The following is a 15825-nucleotide window of genomic DNA, read 5'->3' as shown; positions in this document are numbered from 1 at the left end:
ACTTCACATTGTGGCTTAAAATGCTTCTTAGGATTGACATTAATTATCATTATCCACTATGTTTTTGGCTTAGATAAATGCTTTCAGAGATTTTTTTTTTTTTTTAATATTACATGGTTTTCTCTCATCTTGATGCATTGTAGGTGAGTGTTGCAGCTAAGATGGCTCAAAGAATGTCTTTTGGCTTTTATAAGTATAACAACATGGAGTTTGTGCGGATGAAAGGACCCCAAGGCAAAGGACATGCAGAGATGGCAGTGAGTAGAGTTTCTACTGGTGACACTTCACCATATGGAACAGAAGAAGATTCAAATCCAGACTCACCAGTGCACGAGAGAGTAAGTAGCAGACAAATTCTGACTTGAGGTTAAGCATGAACATGTTTTGTTCCAAAGCCAGTAGATGGACCAAAGCTGGGATTAACTCACATCACGGTTTTGAACTTAAGTTTGCCTGTGTATATTTTGAACATACTCAGTATATGCAGATGGATTTTTAGCAGTTTCCCTTGACCAAATACTGAATACAGAGATGACTGGATGATTCATACTGTGGAGGAGTGTTTTGTTGAAACAGGAGCAATGTTGATGGCAAGGAAAAGGACGATTCTGCTGGTTTCCTATGAAAATTATTAGATTCCATTTCTGTGCAAGATGAGATTTACCTAGAAACGTGGAATTTTTGTATTATGTAGATTCCTTGCTGACTCTCACAGGAAACGGTACTGTTAGGAGATATTGCCACAGGTGGATGCTGCCAATGTGAAGCTCATATAATATTGAAGCAAAGGTTATAGATCTAGATGCACTACCATATTTAATCATATGTTTAATTTTAACACAGGTACAGTAAAATACCAGTAGAATCAGTCCATAGATGCTGATTTGGCCCTTATTCAGGCCTAAGCCTTATTTTCCATTAAGGCATTTTACCTAGTTAATGGGGATTTGGCAACTCATCTTCAAAATAGCAGCACAGGTGTGTCTTGACCTGGGCTGGGTAGTTCCTGATGAATTCTAGTCTGGTTTCCCGTGTAACAGAGCTAACCTGTGTAGTTTAAAGGTTTACAGGACTGCTTCTAAAGGTCTCCATGCAATATGTGTGTTGGGTTGGTTTGTTTGCTTGTGTGGTGGAGTTTTTGTTTATTTCTGGCTTCCTAAAAGGCAAATGAGCTGCCAGCACATGGCTCATTAACTGGATGTGCTTGCTCTCTACAAGAGAGATACAACCTGGAGAAATCAGACCTGGAAGGACTTCCTGATCTTTTGGCTCCAAGACTTCAGATGTCAACTGGAACATGTCAAAATAGATTTGATAATGTGTGATCATTGCTTTTTGCTAATGGTTTTAATGGTGATTTGTGTGTTTCTGGTTTGCCCTCCAGGTGTGATATGAAATGGCTACAGAATTAAAAATAGAGACAAGCACAAATTACAGACCAACTGTACTAAAGAGAGGATCGGTTGGGTGGCACAATGCTTCTACTTCTGTTTTTTTTTAGTATTAATGATAGAGAGACGACAGAGTGCTTCTGCAGTGCAATACCAACCTGGCTGTCATCCTTGCTCACAAATCACCTCCCTCCTTACTTGTATGGACAGATATGAGCAATATCAGGTGTCATCTGAGGGAGACTCATGGGATTGTTAAATTAACTGTGTGAAGAAGGAAGGATGAGATAGAAGTCATCCCTATTTTTTTATTTGAAATGAAACTATTGAAATATTTCTAGCAAAACCGGTACATAAGCACTGCATTTCCATTCTTTCTGAAATAGGGATGGTTGACTATAATTGTGGTTTACTGGAGAGCACATAATGTTCTGAAGGAGGAGTGTCTCTATAGTTTCATCTCTAACCTGTATTTCGCCATAGACAATTATATCCTTCTGCTTGTTGTCACTTAGACTAACTAAAACATAAGGGGCATCTCAGCTTGTTTTTCTCCATCCTGTGTTGAAATATAATCTACATATGTAGATTTGTAGTTACTTTTGCTTTCTCTGAGAGACTGCAAATAATAAGATGTAGACAATAACACCTCGTGAATACATTTGACTTTTCATCTAGCTGTAGCTTTATTCAGCATGACTGTAGATAAGAGTAGCAGCAAACAGTCATTGGAGCTTAAAGAACATTTTTAAAATAAGTACCAAGGCTTCATATATGTTCTGAAATGGTTTGTTTTGTTTTCATGGAATACTGTTTAATTTAATTGTCTTGATTTTTTTTTTTTTGCACATAGCTTTCAGTACATTGCCTTCACTTTTGTGTCAGCATCTTGGGTTAAGTAATTGCCATGTGACCCTGCTTGGCAGAGACACTGTGACCTTCCACAGTGATCCCGTTTGGCATCCTTCTGAGCAGGGAAACTGCTGCCCTGTGTTTGCCAAAGAAATGAAGATGCACAATTTTAGCATGTCCGGTCCAATGTATTCTTAGGCTATTAAGTCTTCTGAATTTCAACATGCAAAAATAAGATTGTCATTCTTGGTGCCTAAATTATTAATTTTGTTCCTTTATATGACTATAAATCCTTGTTAAAAGTGATCAGCTGAGGAGAGAGGTTTTTCATTATTCACTTAACCATTGAGAGAGATGATATATCAAAATATTTTCATCTTGATGATTGTCTTGAGGCTGAGATGACTATGATTGACATTCTCCGGCCACTCTGATGAAACTTACAGCTAGGCACCAGTCGTGATTCTGATTTTTATGCATGTGACAGCCTTAAGGCATGTAATTGAGACTGATTATTTCTTACTAGAAGCACAGAACTTTTTAAACAAAACTTTTTCTAGCATTTCCTCTGTTCCCCTTTCAGGTCACTTCTTTCAGCACACCGCCAACCCCAGAACGCAACAATCGCCCATCTTTTTTCTCCCCATCCCTCAAGAGGAAAGTGCCACGAAATCGAATTGCTGAGATGAAAAAATCCCACTCAGCAAATGACAGTGAGGAATTCTTCAGAGATGATGATGGTGGAGGTGAGAGAAGTAACATCAGCTGAACAGACTTGTCTGGAGAGGGCACAGAGGGGTCCTAATGCTGGATTTTCCAAAACATTTGCAGTGTGAAAAAACCGAGCTCCATAGAAAGCCCAATGTCATGCCACTCTGAAAATGGGGTTGTTCACAGGCTTAGCATCTTTTTGAAGACTGGAGAAAAGTAATTCCTGTGTATACTTAAAGCTTACCTCCCCTTTTATATAAACCCATCTGAGAGCAACTTGAGCAGGAAAGATCCTCCCCATGTCACAGATACCACACTCTCAGGTGGAGTTCTCCCAGTAGTCACAATGTAGTGGGGTAGAGCGTGCTCTCATGGGCAAGTTCTTTGAATTCCCTGATTTGATCCAGAGCTAGGGAAAGTTGGTGAAAAGGTATTTACTTCAACTGGCTTTGAATCAGTTCTGAACCCTCTAAAAAGAAAACCTAACAAATTTGTTTATATAATGGTTTAACGCCCTGTGGAACTCTTCCTTTGAATTCTAGTTACTCAATATGAGACAAGCATCAACATAAAAAATAGAGTCTGATTCAGAATATAGTGTGTCAATCCGACCATATTGCAGTTTTGTAAGGTGGGAAACTTGAAAGTGTCAAAGTCCAAACTGCTTTTAATATGATTAAAAACAATTTGGTAGAAAAGCCAAAAAAACCTTAAGTATCTGTTGGCATACTAATAGATAACACAAAGGTAATTTCCAGATCACAAGTTCTGTTTGTAGTAGCGAAGGTATTGCCCATTAGTGGTACTGGAGCAGCTTAGCTAATGAGAAATTGCACATTAGAAAGCAACCTTAATTGATAAAGTTTGATTCAAATTTTGTGCAACTTATACTGGTTGTAACTAATTCAGGGTTCCATCAGCACAAACCTTTCCTTATCTCTTTCTCCTTAATTCGCCTAGTCAAAGCATCTGTTACATCAAATGAGAGGTGTTTTAGCATGTTTTACTAGGCAAGGAGCAGGGCTTGGGTCAGTTACTATGCAGTGTGGGAGAAGGGCAGCTTTCCCAGGTGGAGTCTTGCTTTTGATATCTTTCTCCTGGAGGCTGCACAGGGTAGAATGGAGTTCAAGACATTTATCCAGCACCCCCCATGGGTGTTGGTAGTGTCTGCTCAGTATTGTTTTGCAGGGTCTGATCCTAGCATAGTTAATCATAATGATGAACATTCATATTATTTTCATTTTGTCTTCCTTCTAACCTAGTTACAGAAGTGAACAAATTCCAGGTTTTCCAGACATTTCATAGCACACATATGAAATACCAGGAAGTGTGGTTTCACTTATAAATGCTTTGACCTTACTGTTTCTGGTCCTAAAAATAAATAGAGAAATATTTTAACAGCTTATGCTAGGAAGCTGAATTTATTCCAGTATGAGATTTCTACATGGAGAAGTAACTAAAATGAGATTTTCTTACAAATTCCAGAAACCTGAGTGTCCTAACAGTGTTTGTTCAGGAACTGCAGTGGTGAATTTTCGTATCGTGAGTGGGAAAGCTGACTTCAGTTCACCTACTGATGGGTTTTTGCAGAATAATGGTTTACCACTGCTGCCAGCTGCTGATATAATTCATTAATTTCAATGTAAATGCTCTGCTAGGCAAGATCTGAGTGATTAAAAAAAAATACTAATAATAGTGACCTGCATGTGATTTCTCTAGACAATGACTAGTAGGCTTTTCTTTTTTTGACTTTCAGAAGCTTTCATTGGGTCTTCCAGTAAAATGCAGGAAGCATAATGACTCTAAGCTTACTGTTTTCTACCTTTACAGATCTGCACAATGCAACAAATCTGAGGTCGCGGTCCTTATCTGGAACAGGACGGTCTCTGGTGGGCTCCTGGCTGAAGCTGAACAGAACAGATGAAAACTTTCTACTCTATGCACACTTAACTTACGTCACTTTGCCATTGCATCGAATTTTAACAGGTACATTTTAATTTGTATTATTCGTAAACAGAGCATCCTTTGATTCCAAGACAGCCTTCTGCATTGTGGTATTTCACTGTTAAGACAGAGGAACAAGTATTTCTCTGTAGGGAAAATACCGTAGCAGCAAATGCGTAGGAACAAGTGGAACGGTGTCACCCTTTTTCTCTGGCTTTGGGCCAGTTTTGCTCAGTGACAATTCAAACAAGTTGGTAAAATGTTGTAACAAACTTCCAGAGGAACACTAGTTCCTTTAATACTGGAATTCAAGCTTCGTCCATCTCAGGGGTGCAAGGCAACTCATTGTGAGCCCATCCACTGACAGCAGTAGTTGTAGCAAAGCCCTGTGACTGAGAGGGTAACAGAAAGGCAGCTCTGGAGTTTGGAGTGACCTTCTTTGTCAGTTTGGACTCTTAGATCTCGTTTCCATGTGTCGTGGTTTAACCCCAGCTAGCAATACAACCAGGATAGCTGCTCGCTCATGCCCTCCCCCAAGCCCCTCAACAAGGGAAAGAATCAAAAGGGAAGGGAGAAACTTGGATTGAGATAAACACAGTTTAATAAAATAACAAAATGCTAATACGCTACTAGTAATTATATATATATATATATATAATAGAAATGAAAGATACTCAAGGCAATTCCTCATGAACTCTGTCCACAACTGAGCAGCCAGTCCCAGCAAGCCACACCTGGTCCTAAAGCGGATCCCAGAGAGAGAAAAAGAGAGGAAAAAGGCAGAAAAGCCCAGAGGCCTTTTCAGGATGGCAAAAGGCTGAGCTAAACCTCCCGACTGAACTCCTCTGGCTCATTAGCAAGAGCAAGCAAGAAAAAGCAGAAGAGCCAACCAGAAGGCCCCACACTTAAATCTGAAGCATGATGCTAATGGGATGGAATACTCTCATTGATCAGTCTGGATGTCAGTCAGGCTCTGCCCCTTCATGCCCCCCTTCTTGATGCCTCACACCTGTGGGCAGAGCGCTCAGAGTGTCCTTGGCTCTCAGACCAGAGCAATTAAAAACATTAACTCTGTGCAGAAAATAAGGGTTTCTAACTGCATGACAAAAATTAACCCATTTTCAGTCAAACCAGCACACCATTTAAGTTGCTTGGACTGATCAGAGTGTTCAGACTGACGCCCATAGTCTGTCTTCAGCTAGACATAGTAATGCTTCTGTGTTCTACCATGAATAATCAGAGTTCCCCATGTTGTTGGTCTAACTTTGCCAATTACTACCTTGATGACGGACAACTCTGCATTTGTTCAGCTGGGCTAGGATAGCACAATAATTTGGGTTTTAAAATCTACAGGCAGTACTGAAATTCTGACTGTTCATACAGATAACTCATCAGCCTACAAATACAGTTGGACTAGAGAAAACAACTGGTCTGTTTGAACTCTATCCATCAGCAAGCCTGCTAGTCTTTCAGGGATACAGCTTGCAGTATGGGGGTGCCCACAGGACTCTTGAGCTATGTCTGAAAACTGAGAAAGCAGCAGCAATTAAGGGCTCTCTATCTAAGTGCAGTGGAAGTTTCTTTCATATGGGCATTACTAGTGTTACTGTCCATTCTCTTCATTCTTCTGAAGTGAAGCCTTGAAATATTTCATCATTGACCATTGTGGGCAGGAAGAAAGTTTGATCCAGCTGCACAGTAGTTTCTTAGGCAAAGCTGTTGCTCAACTCCACAATCTAGACCAGAATAAAGCCATGATCCCAGGACCATGTAAAGTCCTATCTCTGTCCTTGGGAGATCCGTATAACTAGTAACTCCTCTAAGAATTTAATCTGTTTCCTTCTCTTCCCATCCTGCAGCTCGGATGAGTTCTGAGTAGGTTTGTCTGGACCGTGAGCTTTTGATTAGTGCCTGCTTTTTCTTGTCTGGGTCTAAAAAGAGAACACACCTGAAAACAAAACCAATCTGTTACACAATAGTTATTTGCAGACTTTTCCTGAGAGGTAGCTAAGAGGAGAGGAGCTGAGAAATCTCTTGTTAAACAGGTTAATCTGCTGCTGAAAGACATGAGAAGATAGTGTGGGTATCAATGTCATCAGTTTTACGATGCTAGTGCAATAGTGATAGCTGCAGTCTTCTCACTGCAGGCTGAGAACTCAGAGCCTGTTGCAAAGGTACACTGGCTCTTACTCTACAGAGAAGGAAATTGTAGCTGGTAAGGTAGAGGTGGAAATTACACTTAGCAAAGAGGTATTTCTACTTTTGCCCTTTCACTGCACGTAGGGATTGATTTCAATTTAGAAGAAATTATGGATTCCAGTAAAAATTGATCCTCAGTAATTAAGGGTGGATTTTGAACAATGTTTCAGTAAAAAACATAATTACTCCTTATGATAATTGTGTTCATAATCTTACAGCTAGTTAGCTGGTGTTATCAAGCTCACTCATTCTCCCACCACATGCATTTTGGATTTCACAGAAGATGTATTGTTCCTGCTGGCATTTAATATTCACTCAAGTGGGTGGCATAAATGCCTCCATGCTCAAATATTTGCTTTGAGCTTGAACATCCTGTTTCAGATTTAATTTATTTAACATACAGTTGCAGGAGTTGGTATATACATTGAGATGCACAGAAGTAGGATATGAAATGTCTGGGCTGTAAGGCAGAATTTTAATCTTCAGTTTTTCACTACCCGTGTTTGCTTTAGCTCGGCACATCAGGCGGAGCCCATTTCCAGTGCCTTTTTGTAATTGATGCATTTGCGCCAGCAGCAGCTTTCCAGCAAGCGGGAGCATTACACGTGGGGCAGGGTAAAGTGAGAAAGATGCTCATCTCTCTTGGGTAGTTTAGGAAGCCTGTACTAGGAAATTAAAATCCTAGTGATAGTCATCGAAGTACATTTTAAAATGTCCGTATTTTATACATATTGATAAGACTTTCTTTGCTCTAAGCCTTCTCTTCATGCTAGATAATCCCAGTTCTGTCAGCCTCTCCTTGTATGTGAGATGCTTCAATCCCTTAATCATCTTTGTGGCCCTTCACTGAACTCACTCTGCTGTGTTTCACTCTTTACAAGTGTGGATCGAGGCCTCTGGAGCTGTGGATCAATTTTTACTCACGTCATCCTCTTTGTGCAGCTGTGTGTGATCAGCCTGTTAATTAAGCATGTGCTCCCTTTTCCCGTGTTCTTTATTCTCTGTGTAGCCTTGGAAAGGACATAGCGGCCTGGTTTCTAGATATTTCTATGTACTGCCATGCCAGTGTGTTGGGTTTAGTGTCCACATTTGGAAAGATGCCTATTATTATTACAGATATTTTATAGGCTCATATTCTGTCACATCTGGATGATATGGAGCTGAGGAGCCAATAAAATGTTTTTTTGTGGCAGCTGAGTGCAGAAATGTAGGCTTTGGGCTCTAGAAGTGGTGAAACAATTGAATTATTTGTGCCCACATCTTCAGAGCCAAAAGTCTCCTTAGGGGGCCTTGAGGATGGTGTATTTTTCCCTTCAAGAAAGGGAAACCCCTTGGCATCTCCTGTCATGGCAATTCCACTTGTTTATCTGGAAGATTACGCCATTCTGCATCTGACACTTGTTGCTTCATTCCGCTATAAATGATATTTAGTAGATTAGCTGTCATCTCTAAGTGATGGGATGTATTTGTGGCTTACCGCCTCTCAAGTGGGATGCAGCTGGGGAGGAATTAAATTGGATTTAGTTAACAGTCAAAGTTGCGTGCTTGTTGCGTTTTAAATTCCTTTAGTGGCGTAACGGCGACTGTGCCGCAATCCACAATTGCATCTCCAGTTCTTTGTGCTTTCTGATGCTGTGGCTCCTTCCAGGAGCCTCCTAAGTTTTCTATATCTCTTTGTTTCTCTCCCTTGCCCAGATATCCTGGAAGTGCGGCAGAAACCAATTCTGATGACATAGCAGAGAGCGGGCACTGCCTTGGAGCCTTGTTGCCAAGTGCCTCACCACAGCGGTTTTCTGTGCTAACACTACCATCTAGTGTCAAGAACATAAACCTCCGCAGGAAAAAGGGAAGTCCAAGAATACCAGCCGATCAAAAGTGCCTCTTTCTTCCTTCCTCTGCTGTCACACACCATATGCACACTTGCAGTACATCGCTCGAGCGTTTCTGACTGGAAGACGACTTTCAGCAAGATAAAACGAGAAGGGGCTGTTCTTAAAACGAGTCAACGCTTCGTGGACAGTTTGTTACTGTGTTTACTTTATATAACTGAGAAACCAACGATATGTACAAAATGTGTAAAACTTTATATTCTTTGAGAGAAACAACCTGGGAATTTCATAATGATGTACTAATGAACGTCGTTCCATAGACTCTGGCCCGTACACTGTCCTTGTCGGTTTGGCTTAACGTGTGTGTGAGTGTGTGTGTGTGGGGATTGAAGGGATGAGAGAAAAATTTCCTACTGTGAGAGGAAAAGGAAAAAAGATGCTACAAGGGTACGTCGCTATTTTGGTACGTGCAGCGGGTCAGGTCAGAGCTTAAAAGAGGCTGAAAATGTTCCCATTTGTTCATGTGTCAGTGTTAGGACAGGTGAACTCTGCTTACAGATTATCCATATCTACCAAAGAACAGCAACATTTTCATCCTCAGGAACTGGCCAAGAAAATGAGCCAGTGAAAGGCAGGCTAAAATGTGCTGCTATAGTAAAGCCAGGGTTCATATCCAGCACTAATGCTGCTTATCTCTCTCTGTTAGCTGAGTTGATACAAGTTTGAGTCCAAAGTGGAAAAATAGGAGACCATAATTGGACTCCAAAACCTAAAAACCTTACCAATAACCAACACCCTCCTGCATGCACTGAACTTCAGGGTATGTAGCGTCGTCCTTGAGTTTGTAGCCAAGGAGGGCATGAGAGCTGATTAATGGTTGGGCAGCTTGCCCGGATTCTTCATCTCCTGGTCGTGTTTTTCTGTATTGTTATGTGCTGAAGCGCAGAGAGTTTTCTTGAAAGACAGAAGATTGAAATGTAATTCTGCTCTGAAAAGTGACTACAAATTGCACAGTGGGAGGTCTGAAAAGTGGTGTGTCAGGAGCTCTCAGGAAAAAGCCTTATGTTTACAGGTAAAATGCAGCTTTCTCTAAATAGCCAAACTCTGCTGTCCTTGACATTTGAAAGCTAAATGGTTGAATACTGAGACTACTACGCTCTGGTTCACTGTTTTGATATGGGAGCCAGTCAATACTTCAGTTTATTTACGCCTGCGTGACTGGCAGAGCAATGGGTGGGGTAACGTGCCGCTTACAGCACGTGAGACTCCAATACACGCACAGAGGGAGAGCAAAGATGCCATTTTTGTCACTTTTCAGACTCCGAGCACCTAAACTTAATGCTGTTGCCACAGTAACCAAATGGCATGTGCTCTGAGCCTGGACCTTAGTCTCCCTCATACTCAGCCTTTCCCAAAGTGCTTTGTTGTTATTCTCTCAACAGAGAGGATGGTGGCACAACCTCTCAAATAGGACTTTCTGCTTTTTTTTTCCTCCTCAGGCCAGGTTCCATGTGAATAGCTCCCCTTCAGCATAAAGGTAGACTAACTTCATCATTCAGTGCAGCGTGGTGAATCCAGCGTGGTGAGGAGGTCTTTTTTTCATTTGAGGCTAAGCCTAGCAGCAGTTGCCTTTGCGCAGATGGATGGCATTTCTAACATGGGCAGCTCAGGTGCATGACAGGGGAGGCTGACCAGTTTTTAGCTTGCTTCGAATGCATTGCAACAGCGTTAGAAAAACGTTCGCTTTGTCATTGTCAGCACGGTCACTTTTCACGTTGCAGCCTTTGAACTTTGCTCCGCGGGAGCGTGCGGTTGTGCCCGTGTGCGTGTGAGGGTGTTTGCACAGTCAAACCTGAGGCGGGTAATTGGGGTGCCTGGGCTTGCGTCCTGAGGTGGAGTCCTAAATGAGCAGCTGAAGTGCCCTCTCCAGGAGCTTGCTGGGCAGCCTCGGTGCTTACCAGAGATCCCTGGGTTGTGTGCCTAATGTTGGTTGTTATAAATATTCTCCCCTGTGCTCATGCTGAGAATTAAACCACTCTTAGGTGGAAGACCAGTCCTACTCTGAAGCCTTTCAAGATGCTCCTTATTCTACACTTACATACTGCTGGGCTGGGCAAATCAGTGCTCGGTTTTCCTTTAAATATTCATTGGGGAGGGAAGGGAGGGAGGATTAATATTCGTACTACTAGTGACAATTGATACCTTTCAGTCAAACAGCCAGAGGAGTAACACACGTGAAAAGGAAATGTATCCAGATTGGAACCAAAGTGGTAGGTGCCTGAATACCTCTCAGTCGACAGTGATTTGTAATGCTTTCTTGATATCGTGTATTACGTTTAGGTAGCTTAATTTCATGTGATCTGAAAGACCGGTCAAATCTTGCTGCATAGGATTTCAGAGCAAACGAAGAATTATTCCAAACTAGTACACTAGTACAAAGGCAACATTACAGAAAGGATGTTTCAGATCCCAAATCTATTACACAGAAGGTATTATCTGCTTTGTTACATCTACGTGGGTGGATTTTGATGTGTAGTTTTTGAAGGGCTGCAATGTAAACGTCCTGAAAAAAAGCCAGTGTATTTCTTGTATCTTGCTAGTGGATATGCTATAGGTAGGTCAAAGACTCACCTTTTTTAGTAGAAAAGGGCTACAGGTGTGCCCAGATGGACATTCATAGAAAACAGAGGTCAGGTAGTCTACTGAATGTCAACAGTGCTTTTTGGAAACAGATAGATGTGCCAGATTCTCAGTTATTCCTCCCTAAACAACAGAATTAGACTTCTCATGTATAGCCCCTGGTTCCTACTTTCTGTCTTCAAGTGGTGGAAAACAAATGCCATGTTTTGTTCTGCTTTTAAACAAACCTTGAAAATTGTGATTTGTTGTCCTCATATAGACAAACAGGGAAGAGTTTTGCTTGGGTCAGGGTGGTACAGCTGGGCCCTTTGCATGCTAGTGCACTATAGCAAAAAATAAAAGGGAATGTTAATAGGAACCTCTCGCCCTTTTAATTTGGAGGAGTTTTAATTCTGTAGCTCCGAACAGTAAACCATTTTGAGCCTCTGTTGGCCATTTAAATAATTGCTGAGGAACGAACTGGCATGTTCTGCATGCCAGAACAGCTGTGGCTGTCAGTGTCTCAACTGTTAGAGCACGGTGGTTTTCTTTAGTTGTGTTGATGCTTGAGAATGCAGCTCAGTTAACGAATTTGAGAAGCTTTGCAGAACAGCTTTATTTCTTTACAGAATCTCAGCATACCTCATTATTCACTTAACTCTTTCCATCTTTCTGCCCATTCACTCCCTCTGAAAATGGAGGCTTACCTCTTGAACCTCTCCATAGACGATGCATATTGATAGATGTCAAATGCAAGGATGTATATCTTTTCACCCTTAACAGCTTTTTCAATTTAACAAGTAAAAAGCCTTTGCTTCTAAAGAAAGATCTTAAATCACTTATTTTGTATTAGCAGATTATTGCTCTACCTTAGGGACCACCATGTATGTGAAATTGCATTCTCTCATTGCCAGCCAGCACAGGGTGGGTTCCAGGTGTCCTTGTTAAAGAAGACGATGTTTTCAGAAACACCACAAATCTTTCAGCTGTCTTGGATAATCCGGTTCGTGTGGGTTCATATTCCTTTTCTTTTTATACTCCTGGTCTTCATTGTTTACAAGACTCGAGCACATTGGGCTCTGGATCGCTGGTACTTGGTTTTTTGTTTCTGGACATGGTGTCCTTTCTCGAAAAGATAATTGTTTGCAGGGTTGACTTTCCACAGTAGAATAGTTTTCCCAAAGTCTATTCTTACACCAAGTTTAAATTAAAACAGTGAAGTCCTTGGCTCTCCAGACAGATTTCTTCTGGCAGGCCCTCACGTACAGAATCCCATCTGGTCACTGGGGATGTAAAGTCCATGTAAACAGTCTACACTTTTGGACTATCGACCTGCTTCTTCCAATCATTATTTTTTCCCTTTCCAGATGATGGCTTGCCCCGTATTTTGTAGTGTAAAGCCTCCCCTTATTAAAGATAGATATAAGATAAAATCTTCAGAAGTGCCTAAACCCTGTTGTTGTCCAGTGGGGTTTAAGAACAGATTTTTATTTAAGAAATGAATAGTCTTAAATTCTGTCGGTATTATGTGTAGCAGCAACAAGAAATGACAAGTTAATAGTTCTCGGAAGAACTGGCCGTCTCCCACGGACTCACCCTTCGTGTTTGAAAGACTCTCGTGGTCTCCTAAGGTCATGGCTGAAAGCTCTGGAAAATGGATTTCTGGTGATCACAGCAGTCAGATGTCTGCGAATGCCTTATCTTTTTTCGTGAGGTATGACTGAAAGTGTGTGGTGCTGGCGTGTAGGAATTCTGTGTCACAAATAGATGCGGTAGAATCCAGTTAAAGGCATCGTGAAATAAGTAGCTTTTACACCAAACCTTAAACAAAAGAGTGTTTTACACCAGAATGTAGCTGTTTGGATGCTTGGTCAAGATAATACAAGGCTGCAAGCAGGTTACATTGTTGAACGTTCTCTGTGTAAATATATAAATACTCTCCGCCTCATTTTATCAGACTAACACATGTTGCATGGTTTGGGGTTGTTTTTTTTTGCCTCATTGATCATCGGTGTTGATTAAAAGATGATGGGTTGAAAATCACGCTGGCGCTGTACTGAGCCCTTTGAACAAAGAGCAAGGAGAACCTTTGTGCACCAAAAATGGAGTTGACTTTGCGTACGGCAGCAGTGCAGAAAGCGTTGGACCCTGCAGCCAATAAACAGACCTCTTAAATGACCCTGAATTTGTTTAGTAGTGTTTTCTCTCCTACTGTGCCTGGTGGTGGCTTTCTTACTGGTGTATTTCTTACTGGTGGCAAGAATAAACAGCAGAATGACGCTCTGTGGTAGTCAGGGTAAGCATTGCCAGACAGACCCTCATGAGGCAAAGCAGCCTCTTCACTCTTTGTTCTTATTCCTCTTTGAGTCAAGCTCAACTTCTGACTCTGCTGAATCTTTCAATGGTCAGCCTCTGACACCTTGACATTGTATAAGTGAGAAGGTTAAAAGTCAACGCAGTGCTTAGTTTGCTTAAACAGGCTTTTTGCTTTTTCCTTTAGATGCTAGCAGGGAAAGGAAAGGGAAAGGGGAAAGGGGGGAAAGGGGAAAGGGGAAAGGAAATGGGAAAGGAGAAAGGAGAAAGGGGAAATGGGAAAGGGGAAAGGGGAAAGGGGAAAGGGAAAGGGAAAGGGAAAGGGAAAGGGAAAGGGAAAGGGAAAGGGAAAGGAAAGGGAAAGGGAAGGAAAGGGAAAGGGAAGGAAAGGAAAAGGAAAAGGAAAGGAAAAGGAAAAGGAAAGGAAAAAGGAAAGGAAAGGAAAGGAAAGGAAAGGAAAGGAAAGGAAAGGAAAGGAAAGGAAAGGAAAGGAAAGGAAAGGAAAGGAAAGGGGAAAGGAAAGGGGAAAGGAAAGGAAAGGGGAAAGGAAAGGGGAAAGGAAAGGGGAAAGGAAAGGGGAAAGGAAAGGGGAAAGGAAAGGAAAGGAAAGGAAAGGAAAGGAAAGGAAAGGAAAGGAAAGGAAAGGAAAGGAAAGGAAAGGAAAGGAAAGGAAAGGAAAGGAAAGGAAAGGAAAGGAAAGGAAAGGAAAGGAAAGGAAAGGAAAGTTTTGTTTGAAACTTAATTAGGTAGCCATTAACATTTAGGTTTGCGCAGTGTATGATATTGAGAGACTGATGGCTGTAATGATTTCTTCATGATAAATTCTAGACAAAATTCAATATGGGTTTGTGTAATGTTGTAAAAACGAGATTGCCCTTTAGCTCTTAACCGCTTATACTGCCTTAAACTGTGCAAACCAACATTGAATTGGTTCTGGTTTAAAGACCTGCAAGGCACTGCATCCTCCTCTACTTGGTTTTTGTGACTGACATTTCACAGTAGGCTCCTTTGGGGGATTTTTCTATCTAAATTAGTTAAAATGAAACACTCATCAAACAAACCTTACAAACTATAGATAGCGGGTGACTTGCTTGTTCCTGCTCCAGCAGGGGGATTGAACTAGATGATCTTTCGAGGTCCCTTCCAATCCCTGACATTCTGTGTGATTCAGTGATGATTCCATTTCACAGAATCCCAGAGCAGGACTGTTTTATGAAGCTGTGTGTGGTGTAACATCATCTCTGCTGAGCCCTGCATGGCAGCGTGGAGATGCCTGGTATGTTAGGCAAAACTAAAAACCAGAGTTTAGGAAGGAGAACAGGGTGTTTTAGTTCTTTATATGGGTATTTGAGCGGATGGCTGGCAGTCTTGTTCTGCACGTGCAACCAGACAGGAATCTTAACTGACTGGGAAACACTAGAAAAATGGCTGAGAAACAGTGTGATTTTCCCTGAACGCTTGAAATCAAAAGCTTTTGAAAGCAGCAGTAGCAGAAAAAGCATTATTTAAAACAGTACAAAAGGCAAAGAGCAGCAGAAGTTGACAAATCGTCGTCATAACCCTCATCTGGTTAGTTGATCTTTCAACATGAGTTAGTAACAGGAAAAGTGGACCTGGTTTTGTTTTTAATCCAAATGCTGGTGGGACAGAAGACTGCCACATACGTCTCTGAAAAGCTTTCACAACTTCAATGAATTAATTCCATGAATATGCTAACAGTGTGGCAGTATATCTTGTTCAATAGAGTCCCTGCTTTGGGGAGCCAAGTTAACTCAGGTCCTTTTGTCCTGGAGTGTTGTGTCTTGCCTGTCCACATCTGGAGAGATAAAATACCGTAATATTGCTTTGCACGCAGTTCTATCATCAAGGTCTGGTTTTACGAAGTAAAATCACACTTTGGAGACTGAAGAAAAAATACGCATCTTTGCTAGCAAATAGTTTCATGTATATTCCTGTCAGAAATGTTG

At 41.4% G+C, this 15825-nt stretch overlaps 1 protein-coding gene across 2 annotated transcripts in view; it reads left to right on the top strand.

Annotated features, from left to right (window-relative positions):
- KIAA0930 (KIAA0930 ortholog) overlaps positions 1 to 13724 on the top strand; it is an 88571-nt gene extending 74847 nt beyond the window's left edge. For both annotated transcript variants that reach the window (XM_065033060.1, XM_065033053.1), the window contains exons 7-10: positions 144 to 338; positions 2827 to 2989; positions 4785 to 4940; positions 8793 to 13724. In XM_065033060.1, the coding sequence (XP_064889132.1) occupies positions 144 to 338; positions 2827 to 2989; positions 4785 to 4940; positions 8793 to 8833 (555 nt within the window). In that variant the 3' untranslated portion in view covers positions 8834 to 13724. The remainder of the gene's footprint in view (positions 1 to 143; positions 339 to 2826; positions 2990 to 4784; positions 4941 to 8792) is intronic.
- The last annotated feature ends 2101 nt before the right edge of the window (positions 13725 to 15825 follow it).

Source organism: Columba livia, chromosome 1 (assembly GCF_036013475.1).
Source record: "Columba livia isolate bColLiv1 breed racing homer chromosome 1, bColLiv1.pat.W.v2, whole genome shotgun sequence".
NCBI classification, from domain to species: Eukaryota; Metazoa; Chordata; class Aves; order Columbiformes; family Columbidae; genus Columba; species Columba livia.
The sequence above is the reverse complement of the archived record's forward strand: the minus strand, read 5'-3'. Positions and strand labels throughout refer to the sequence as shown.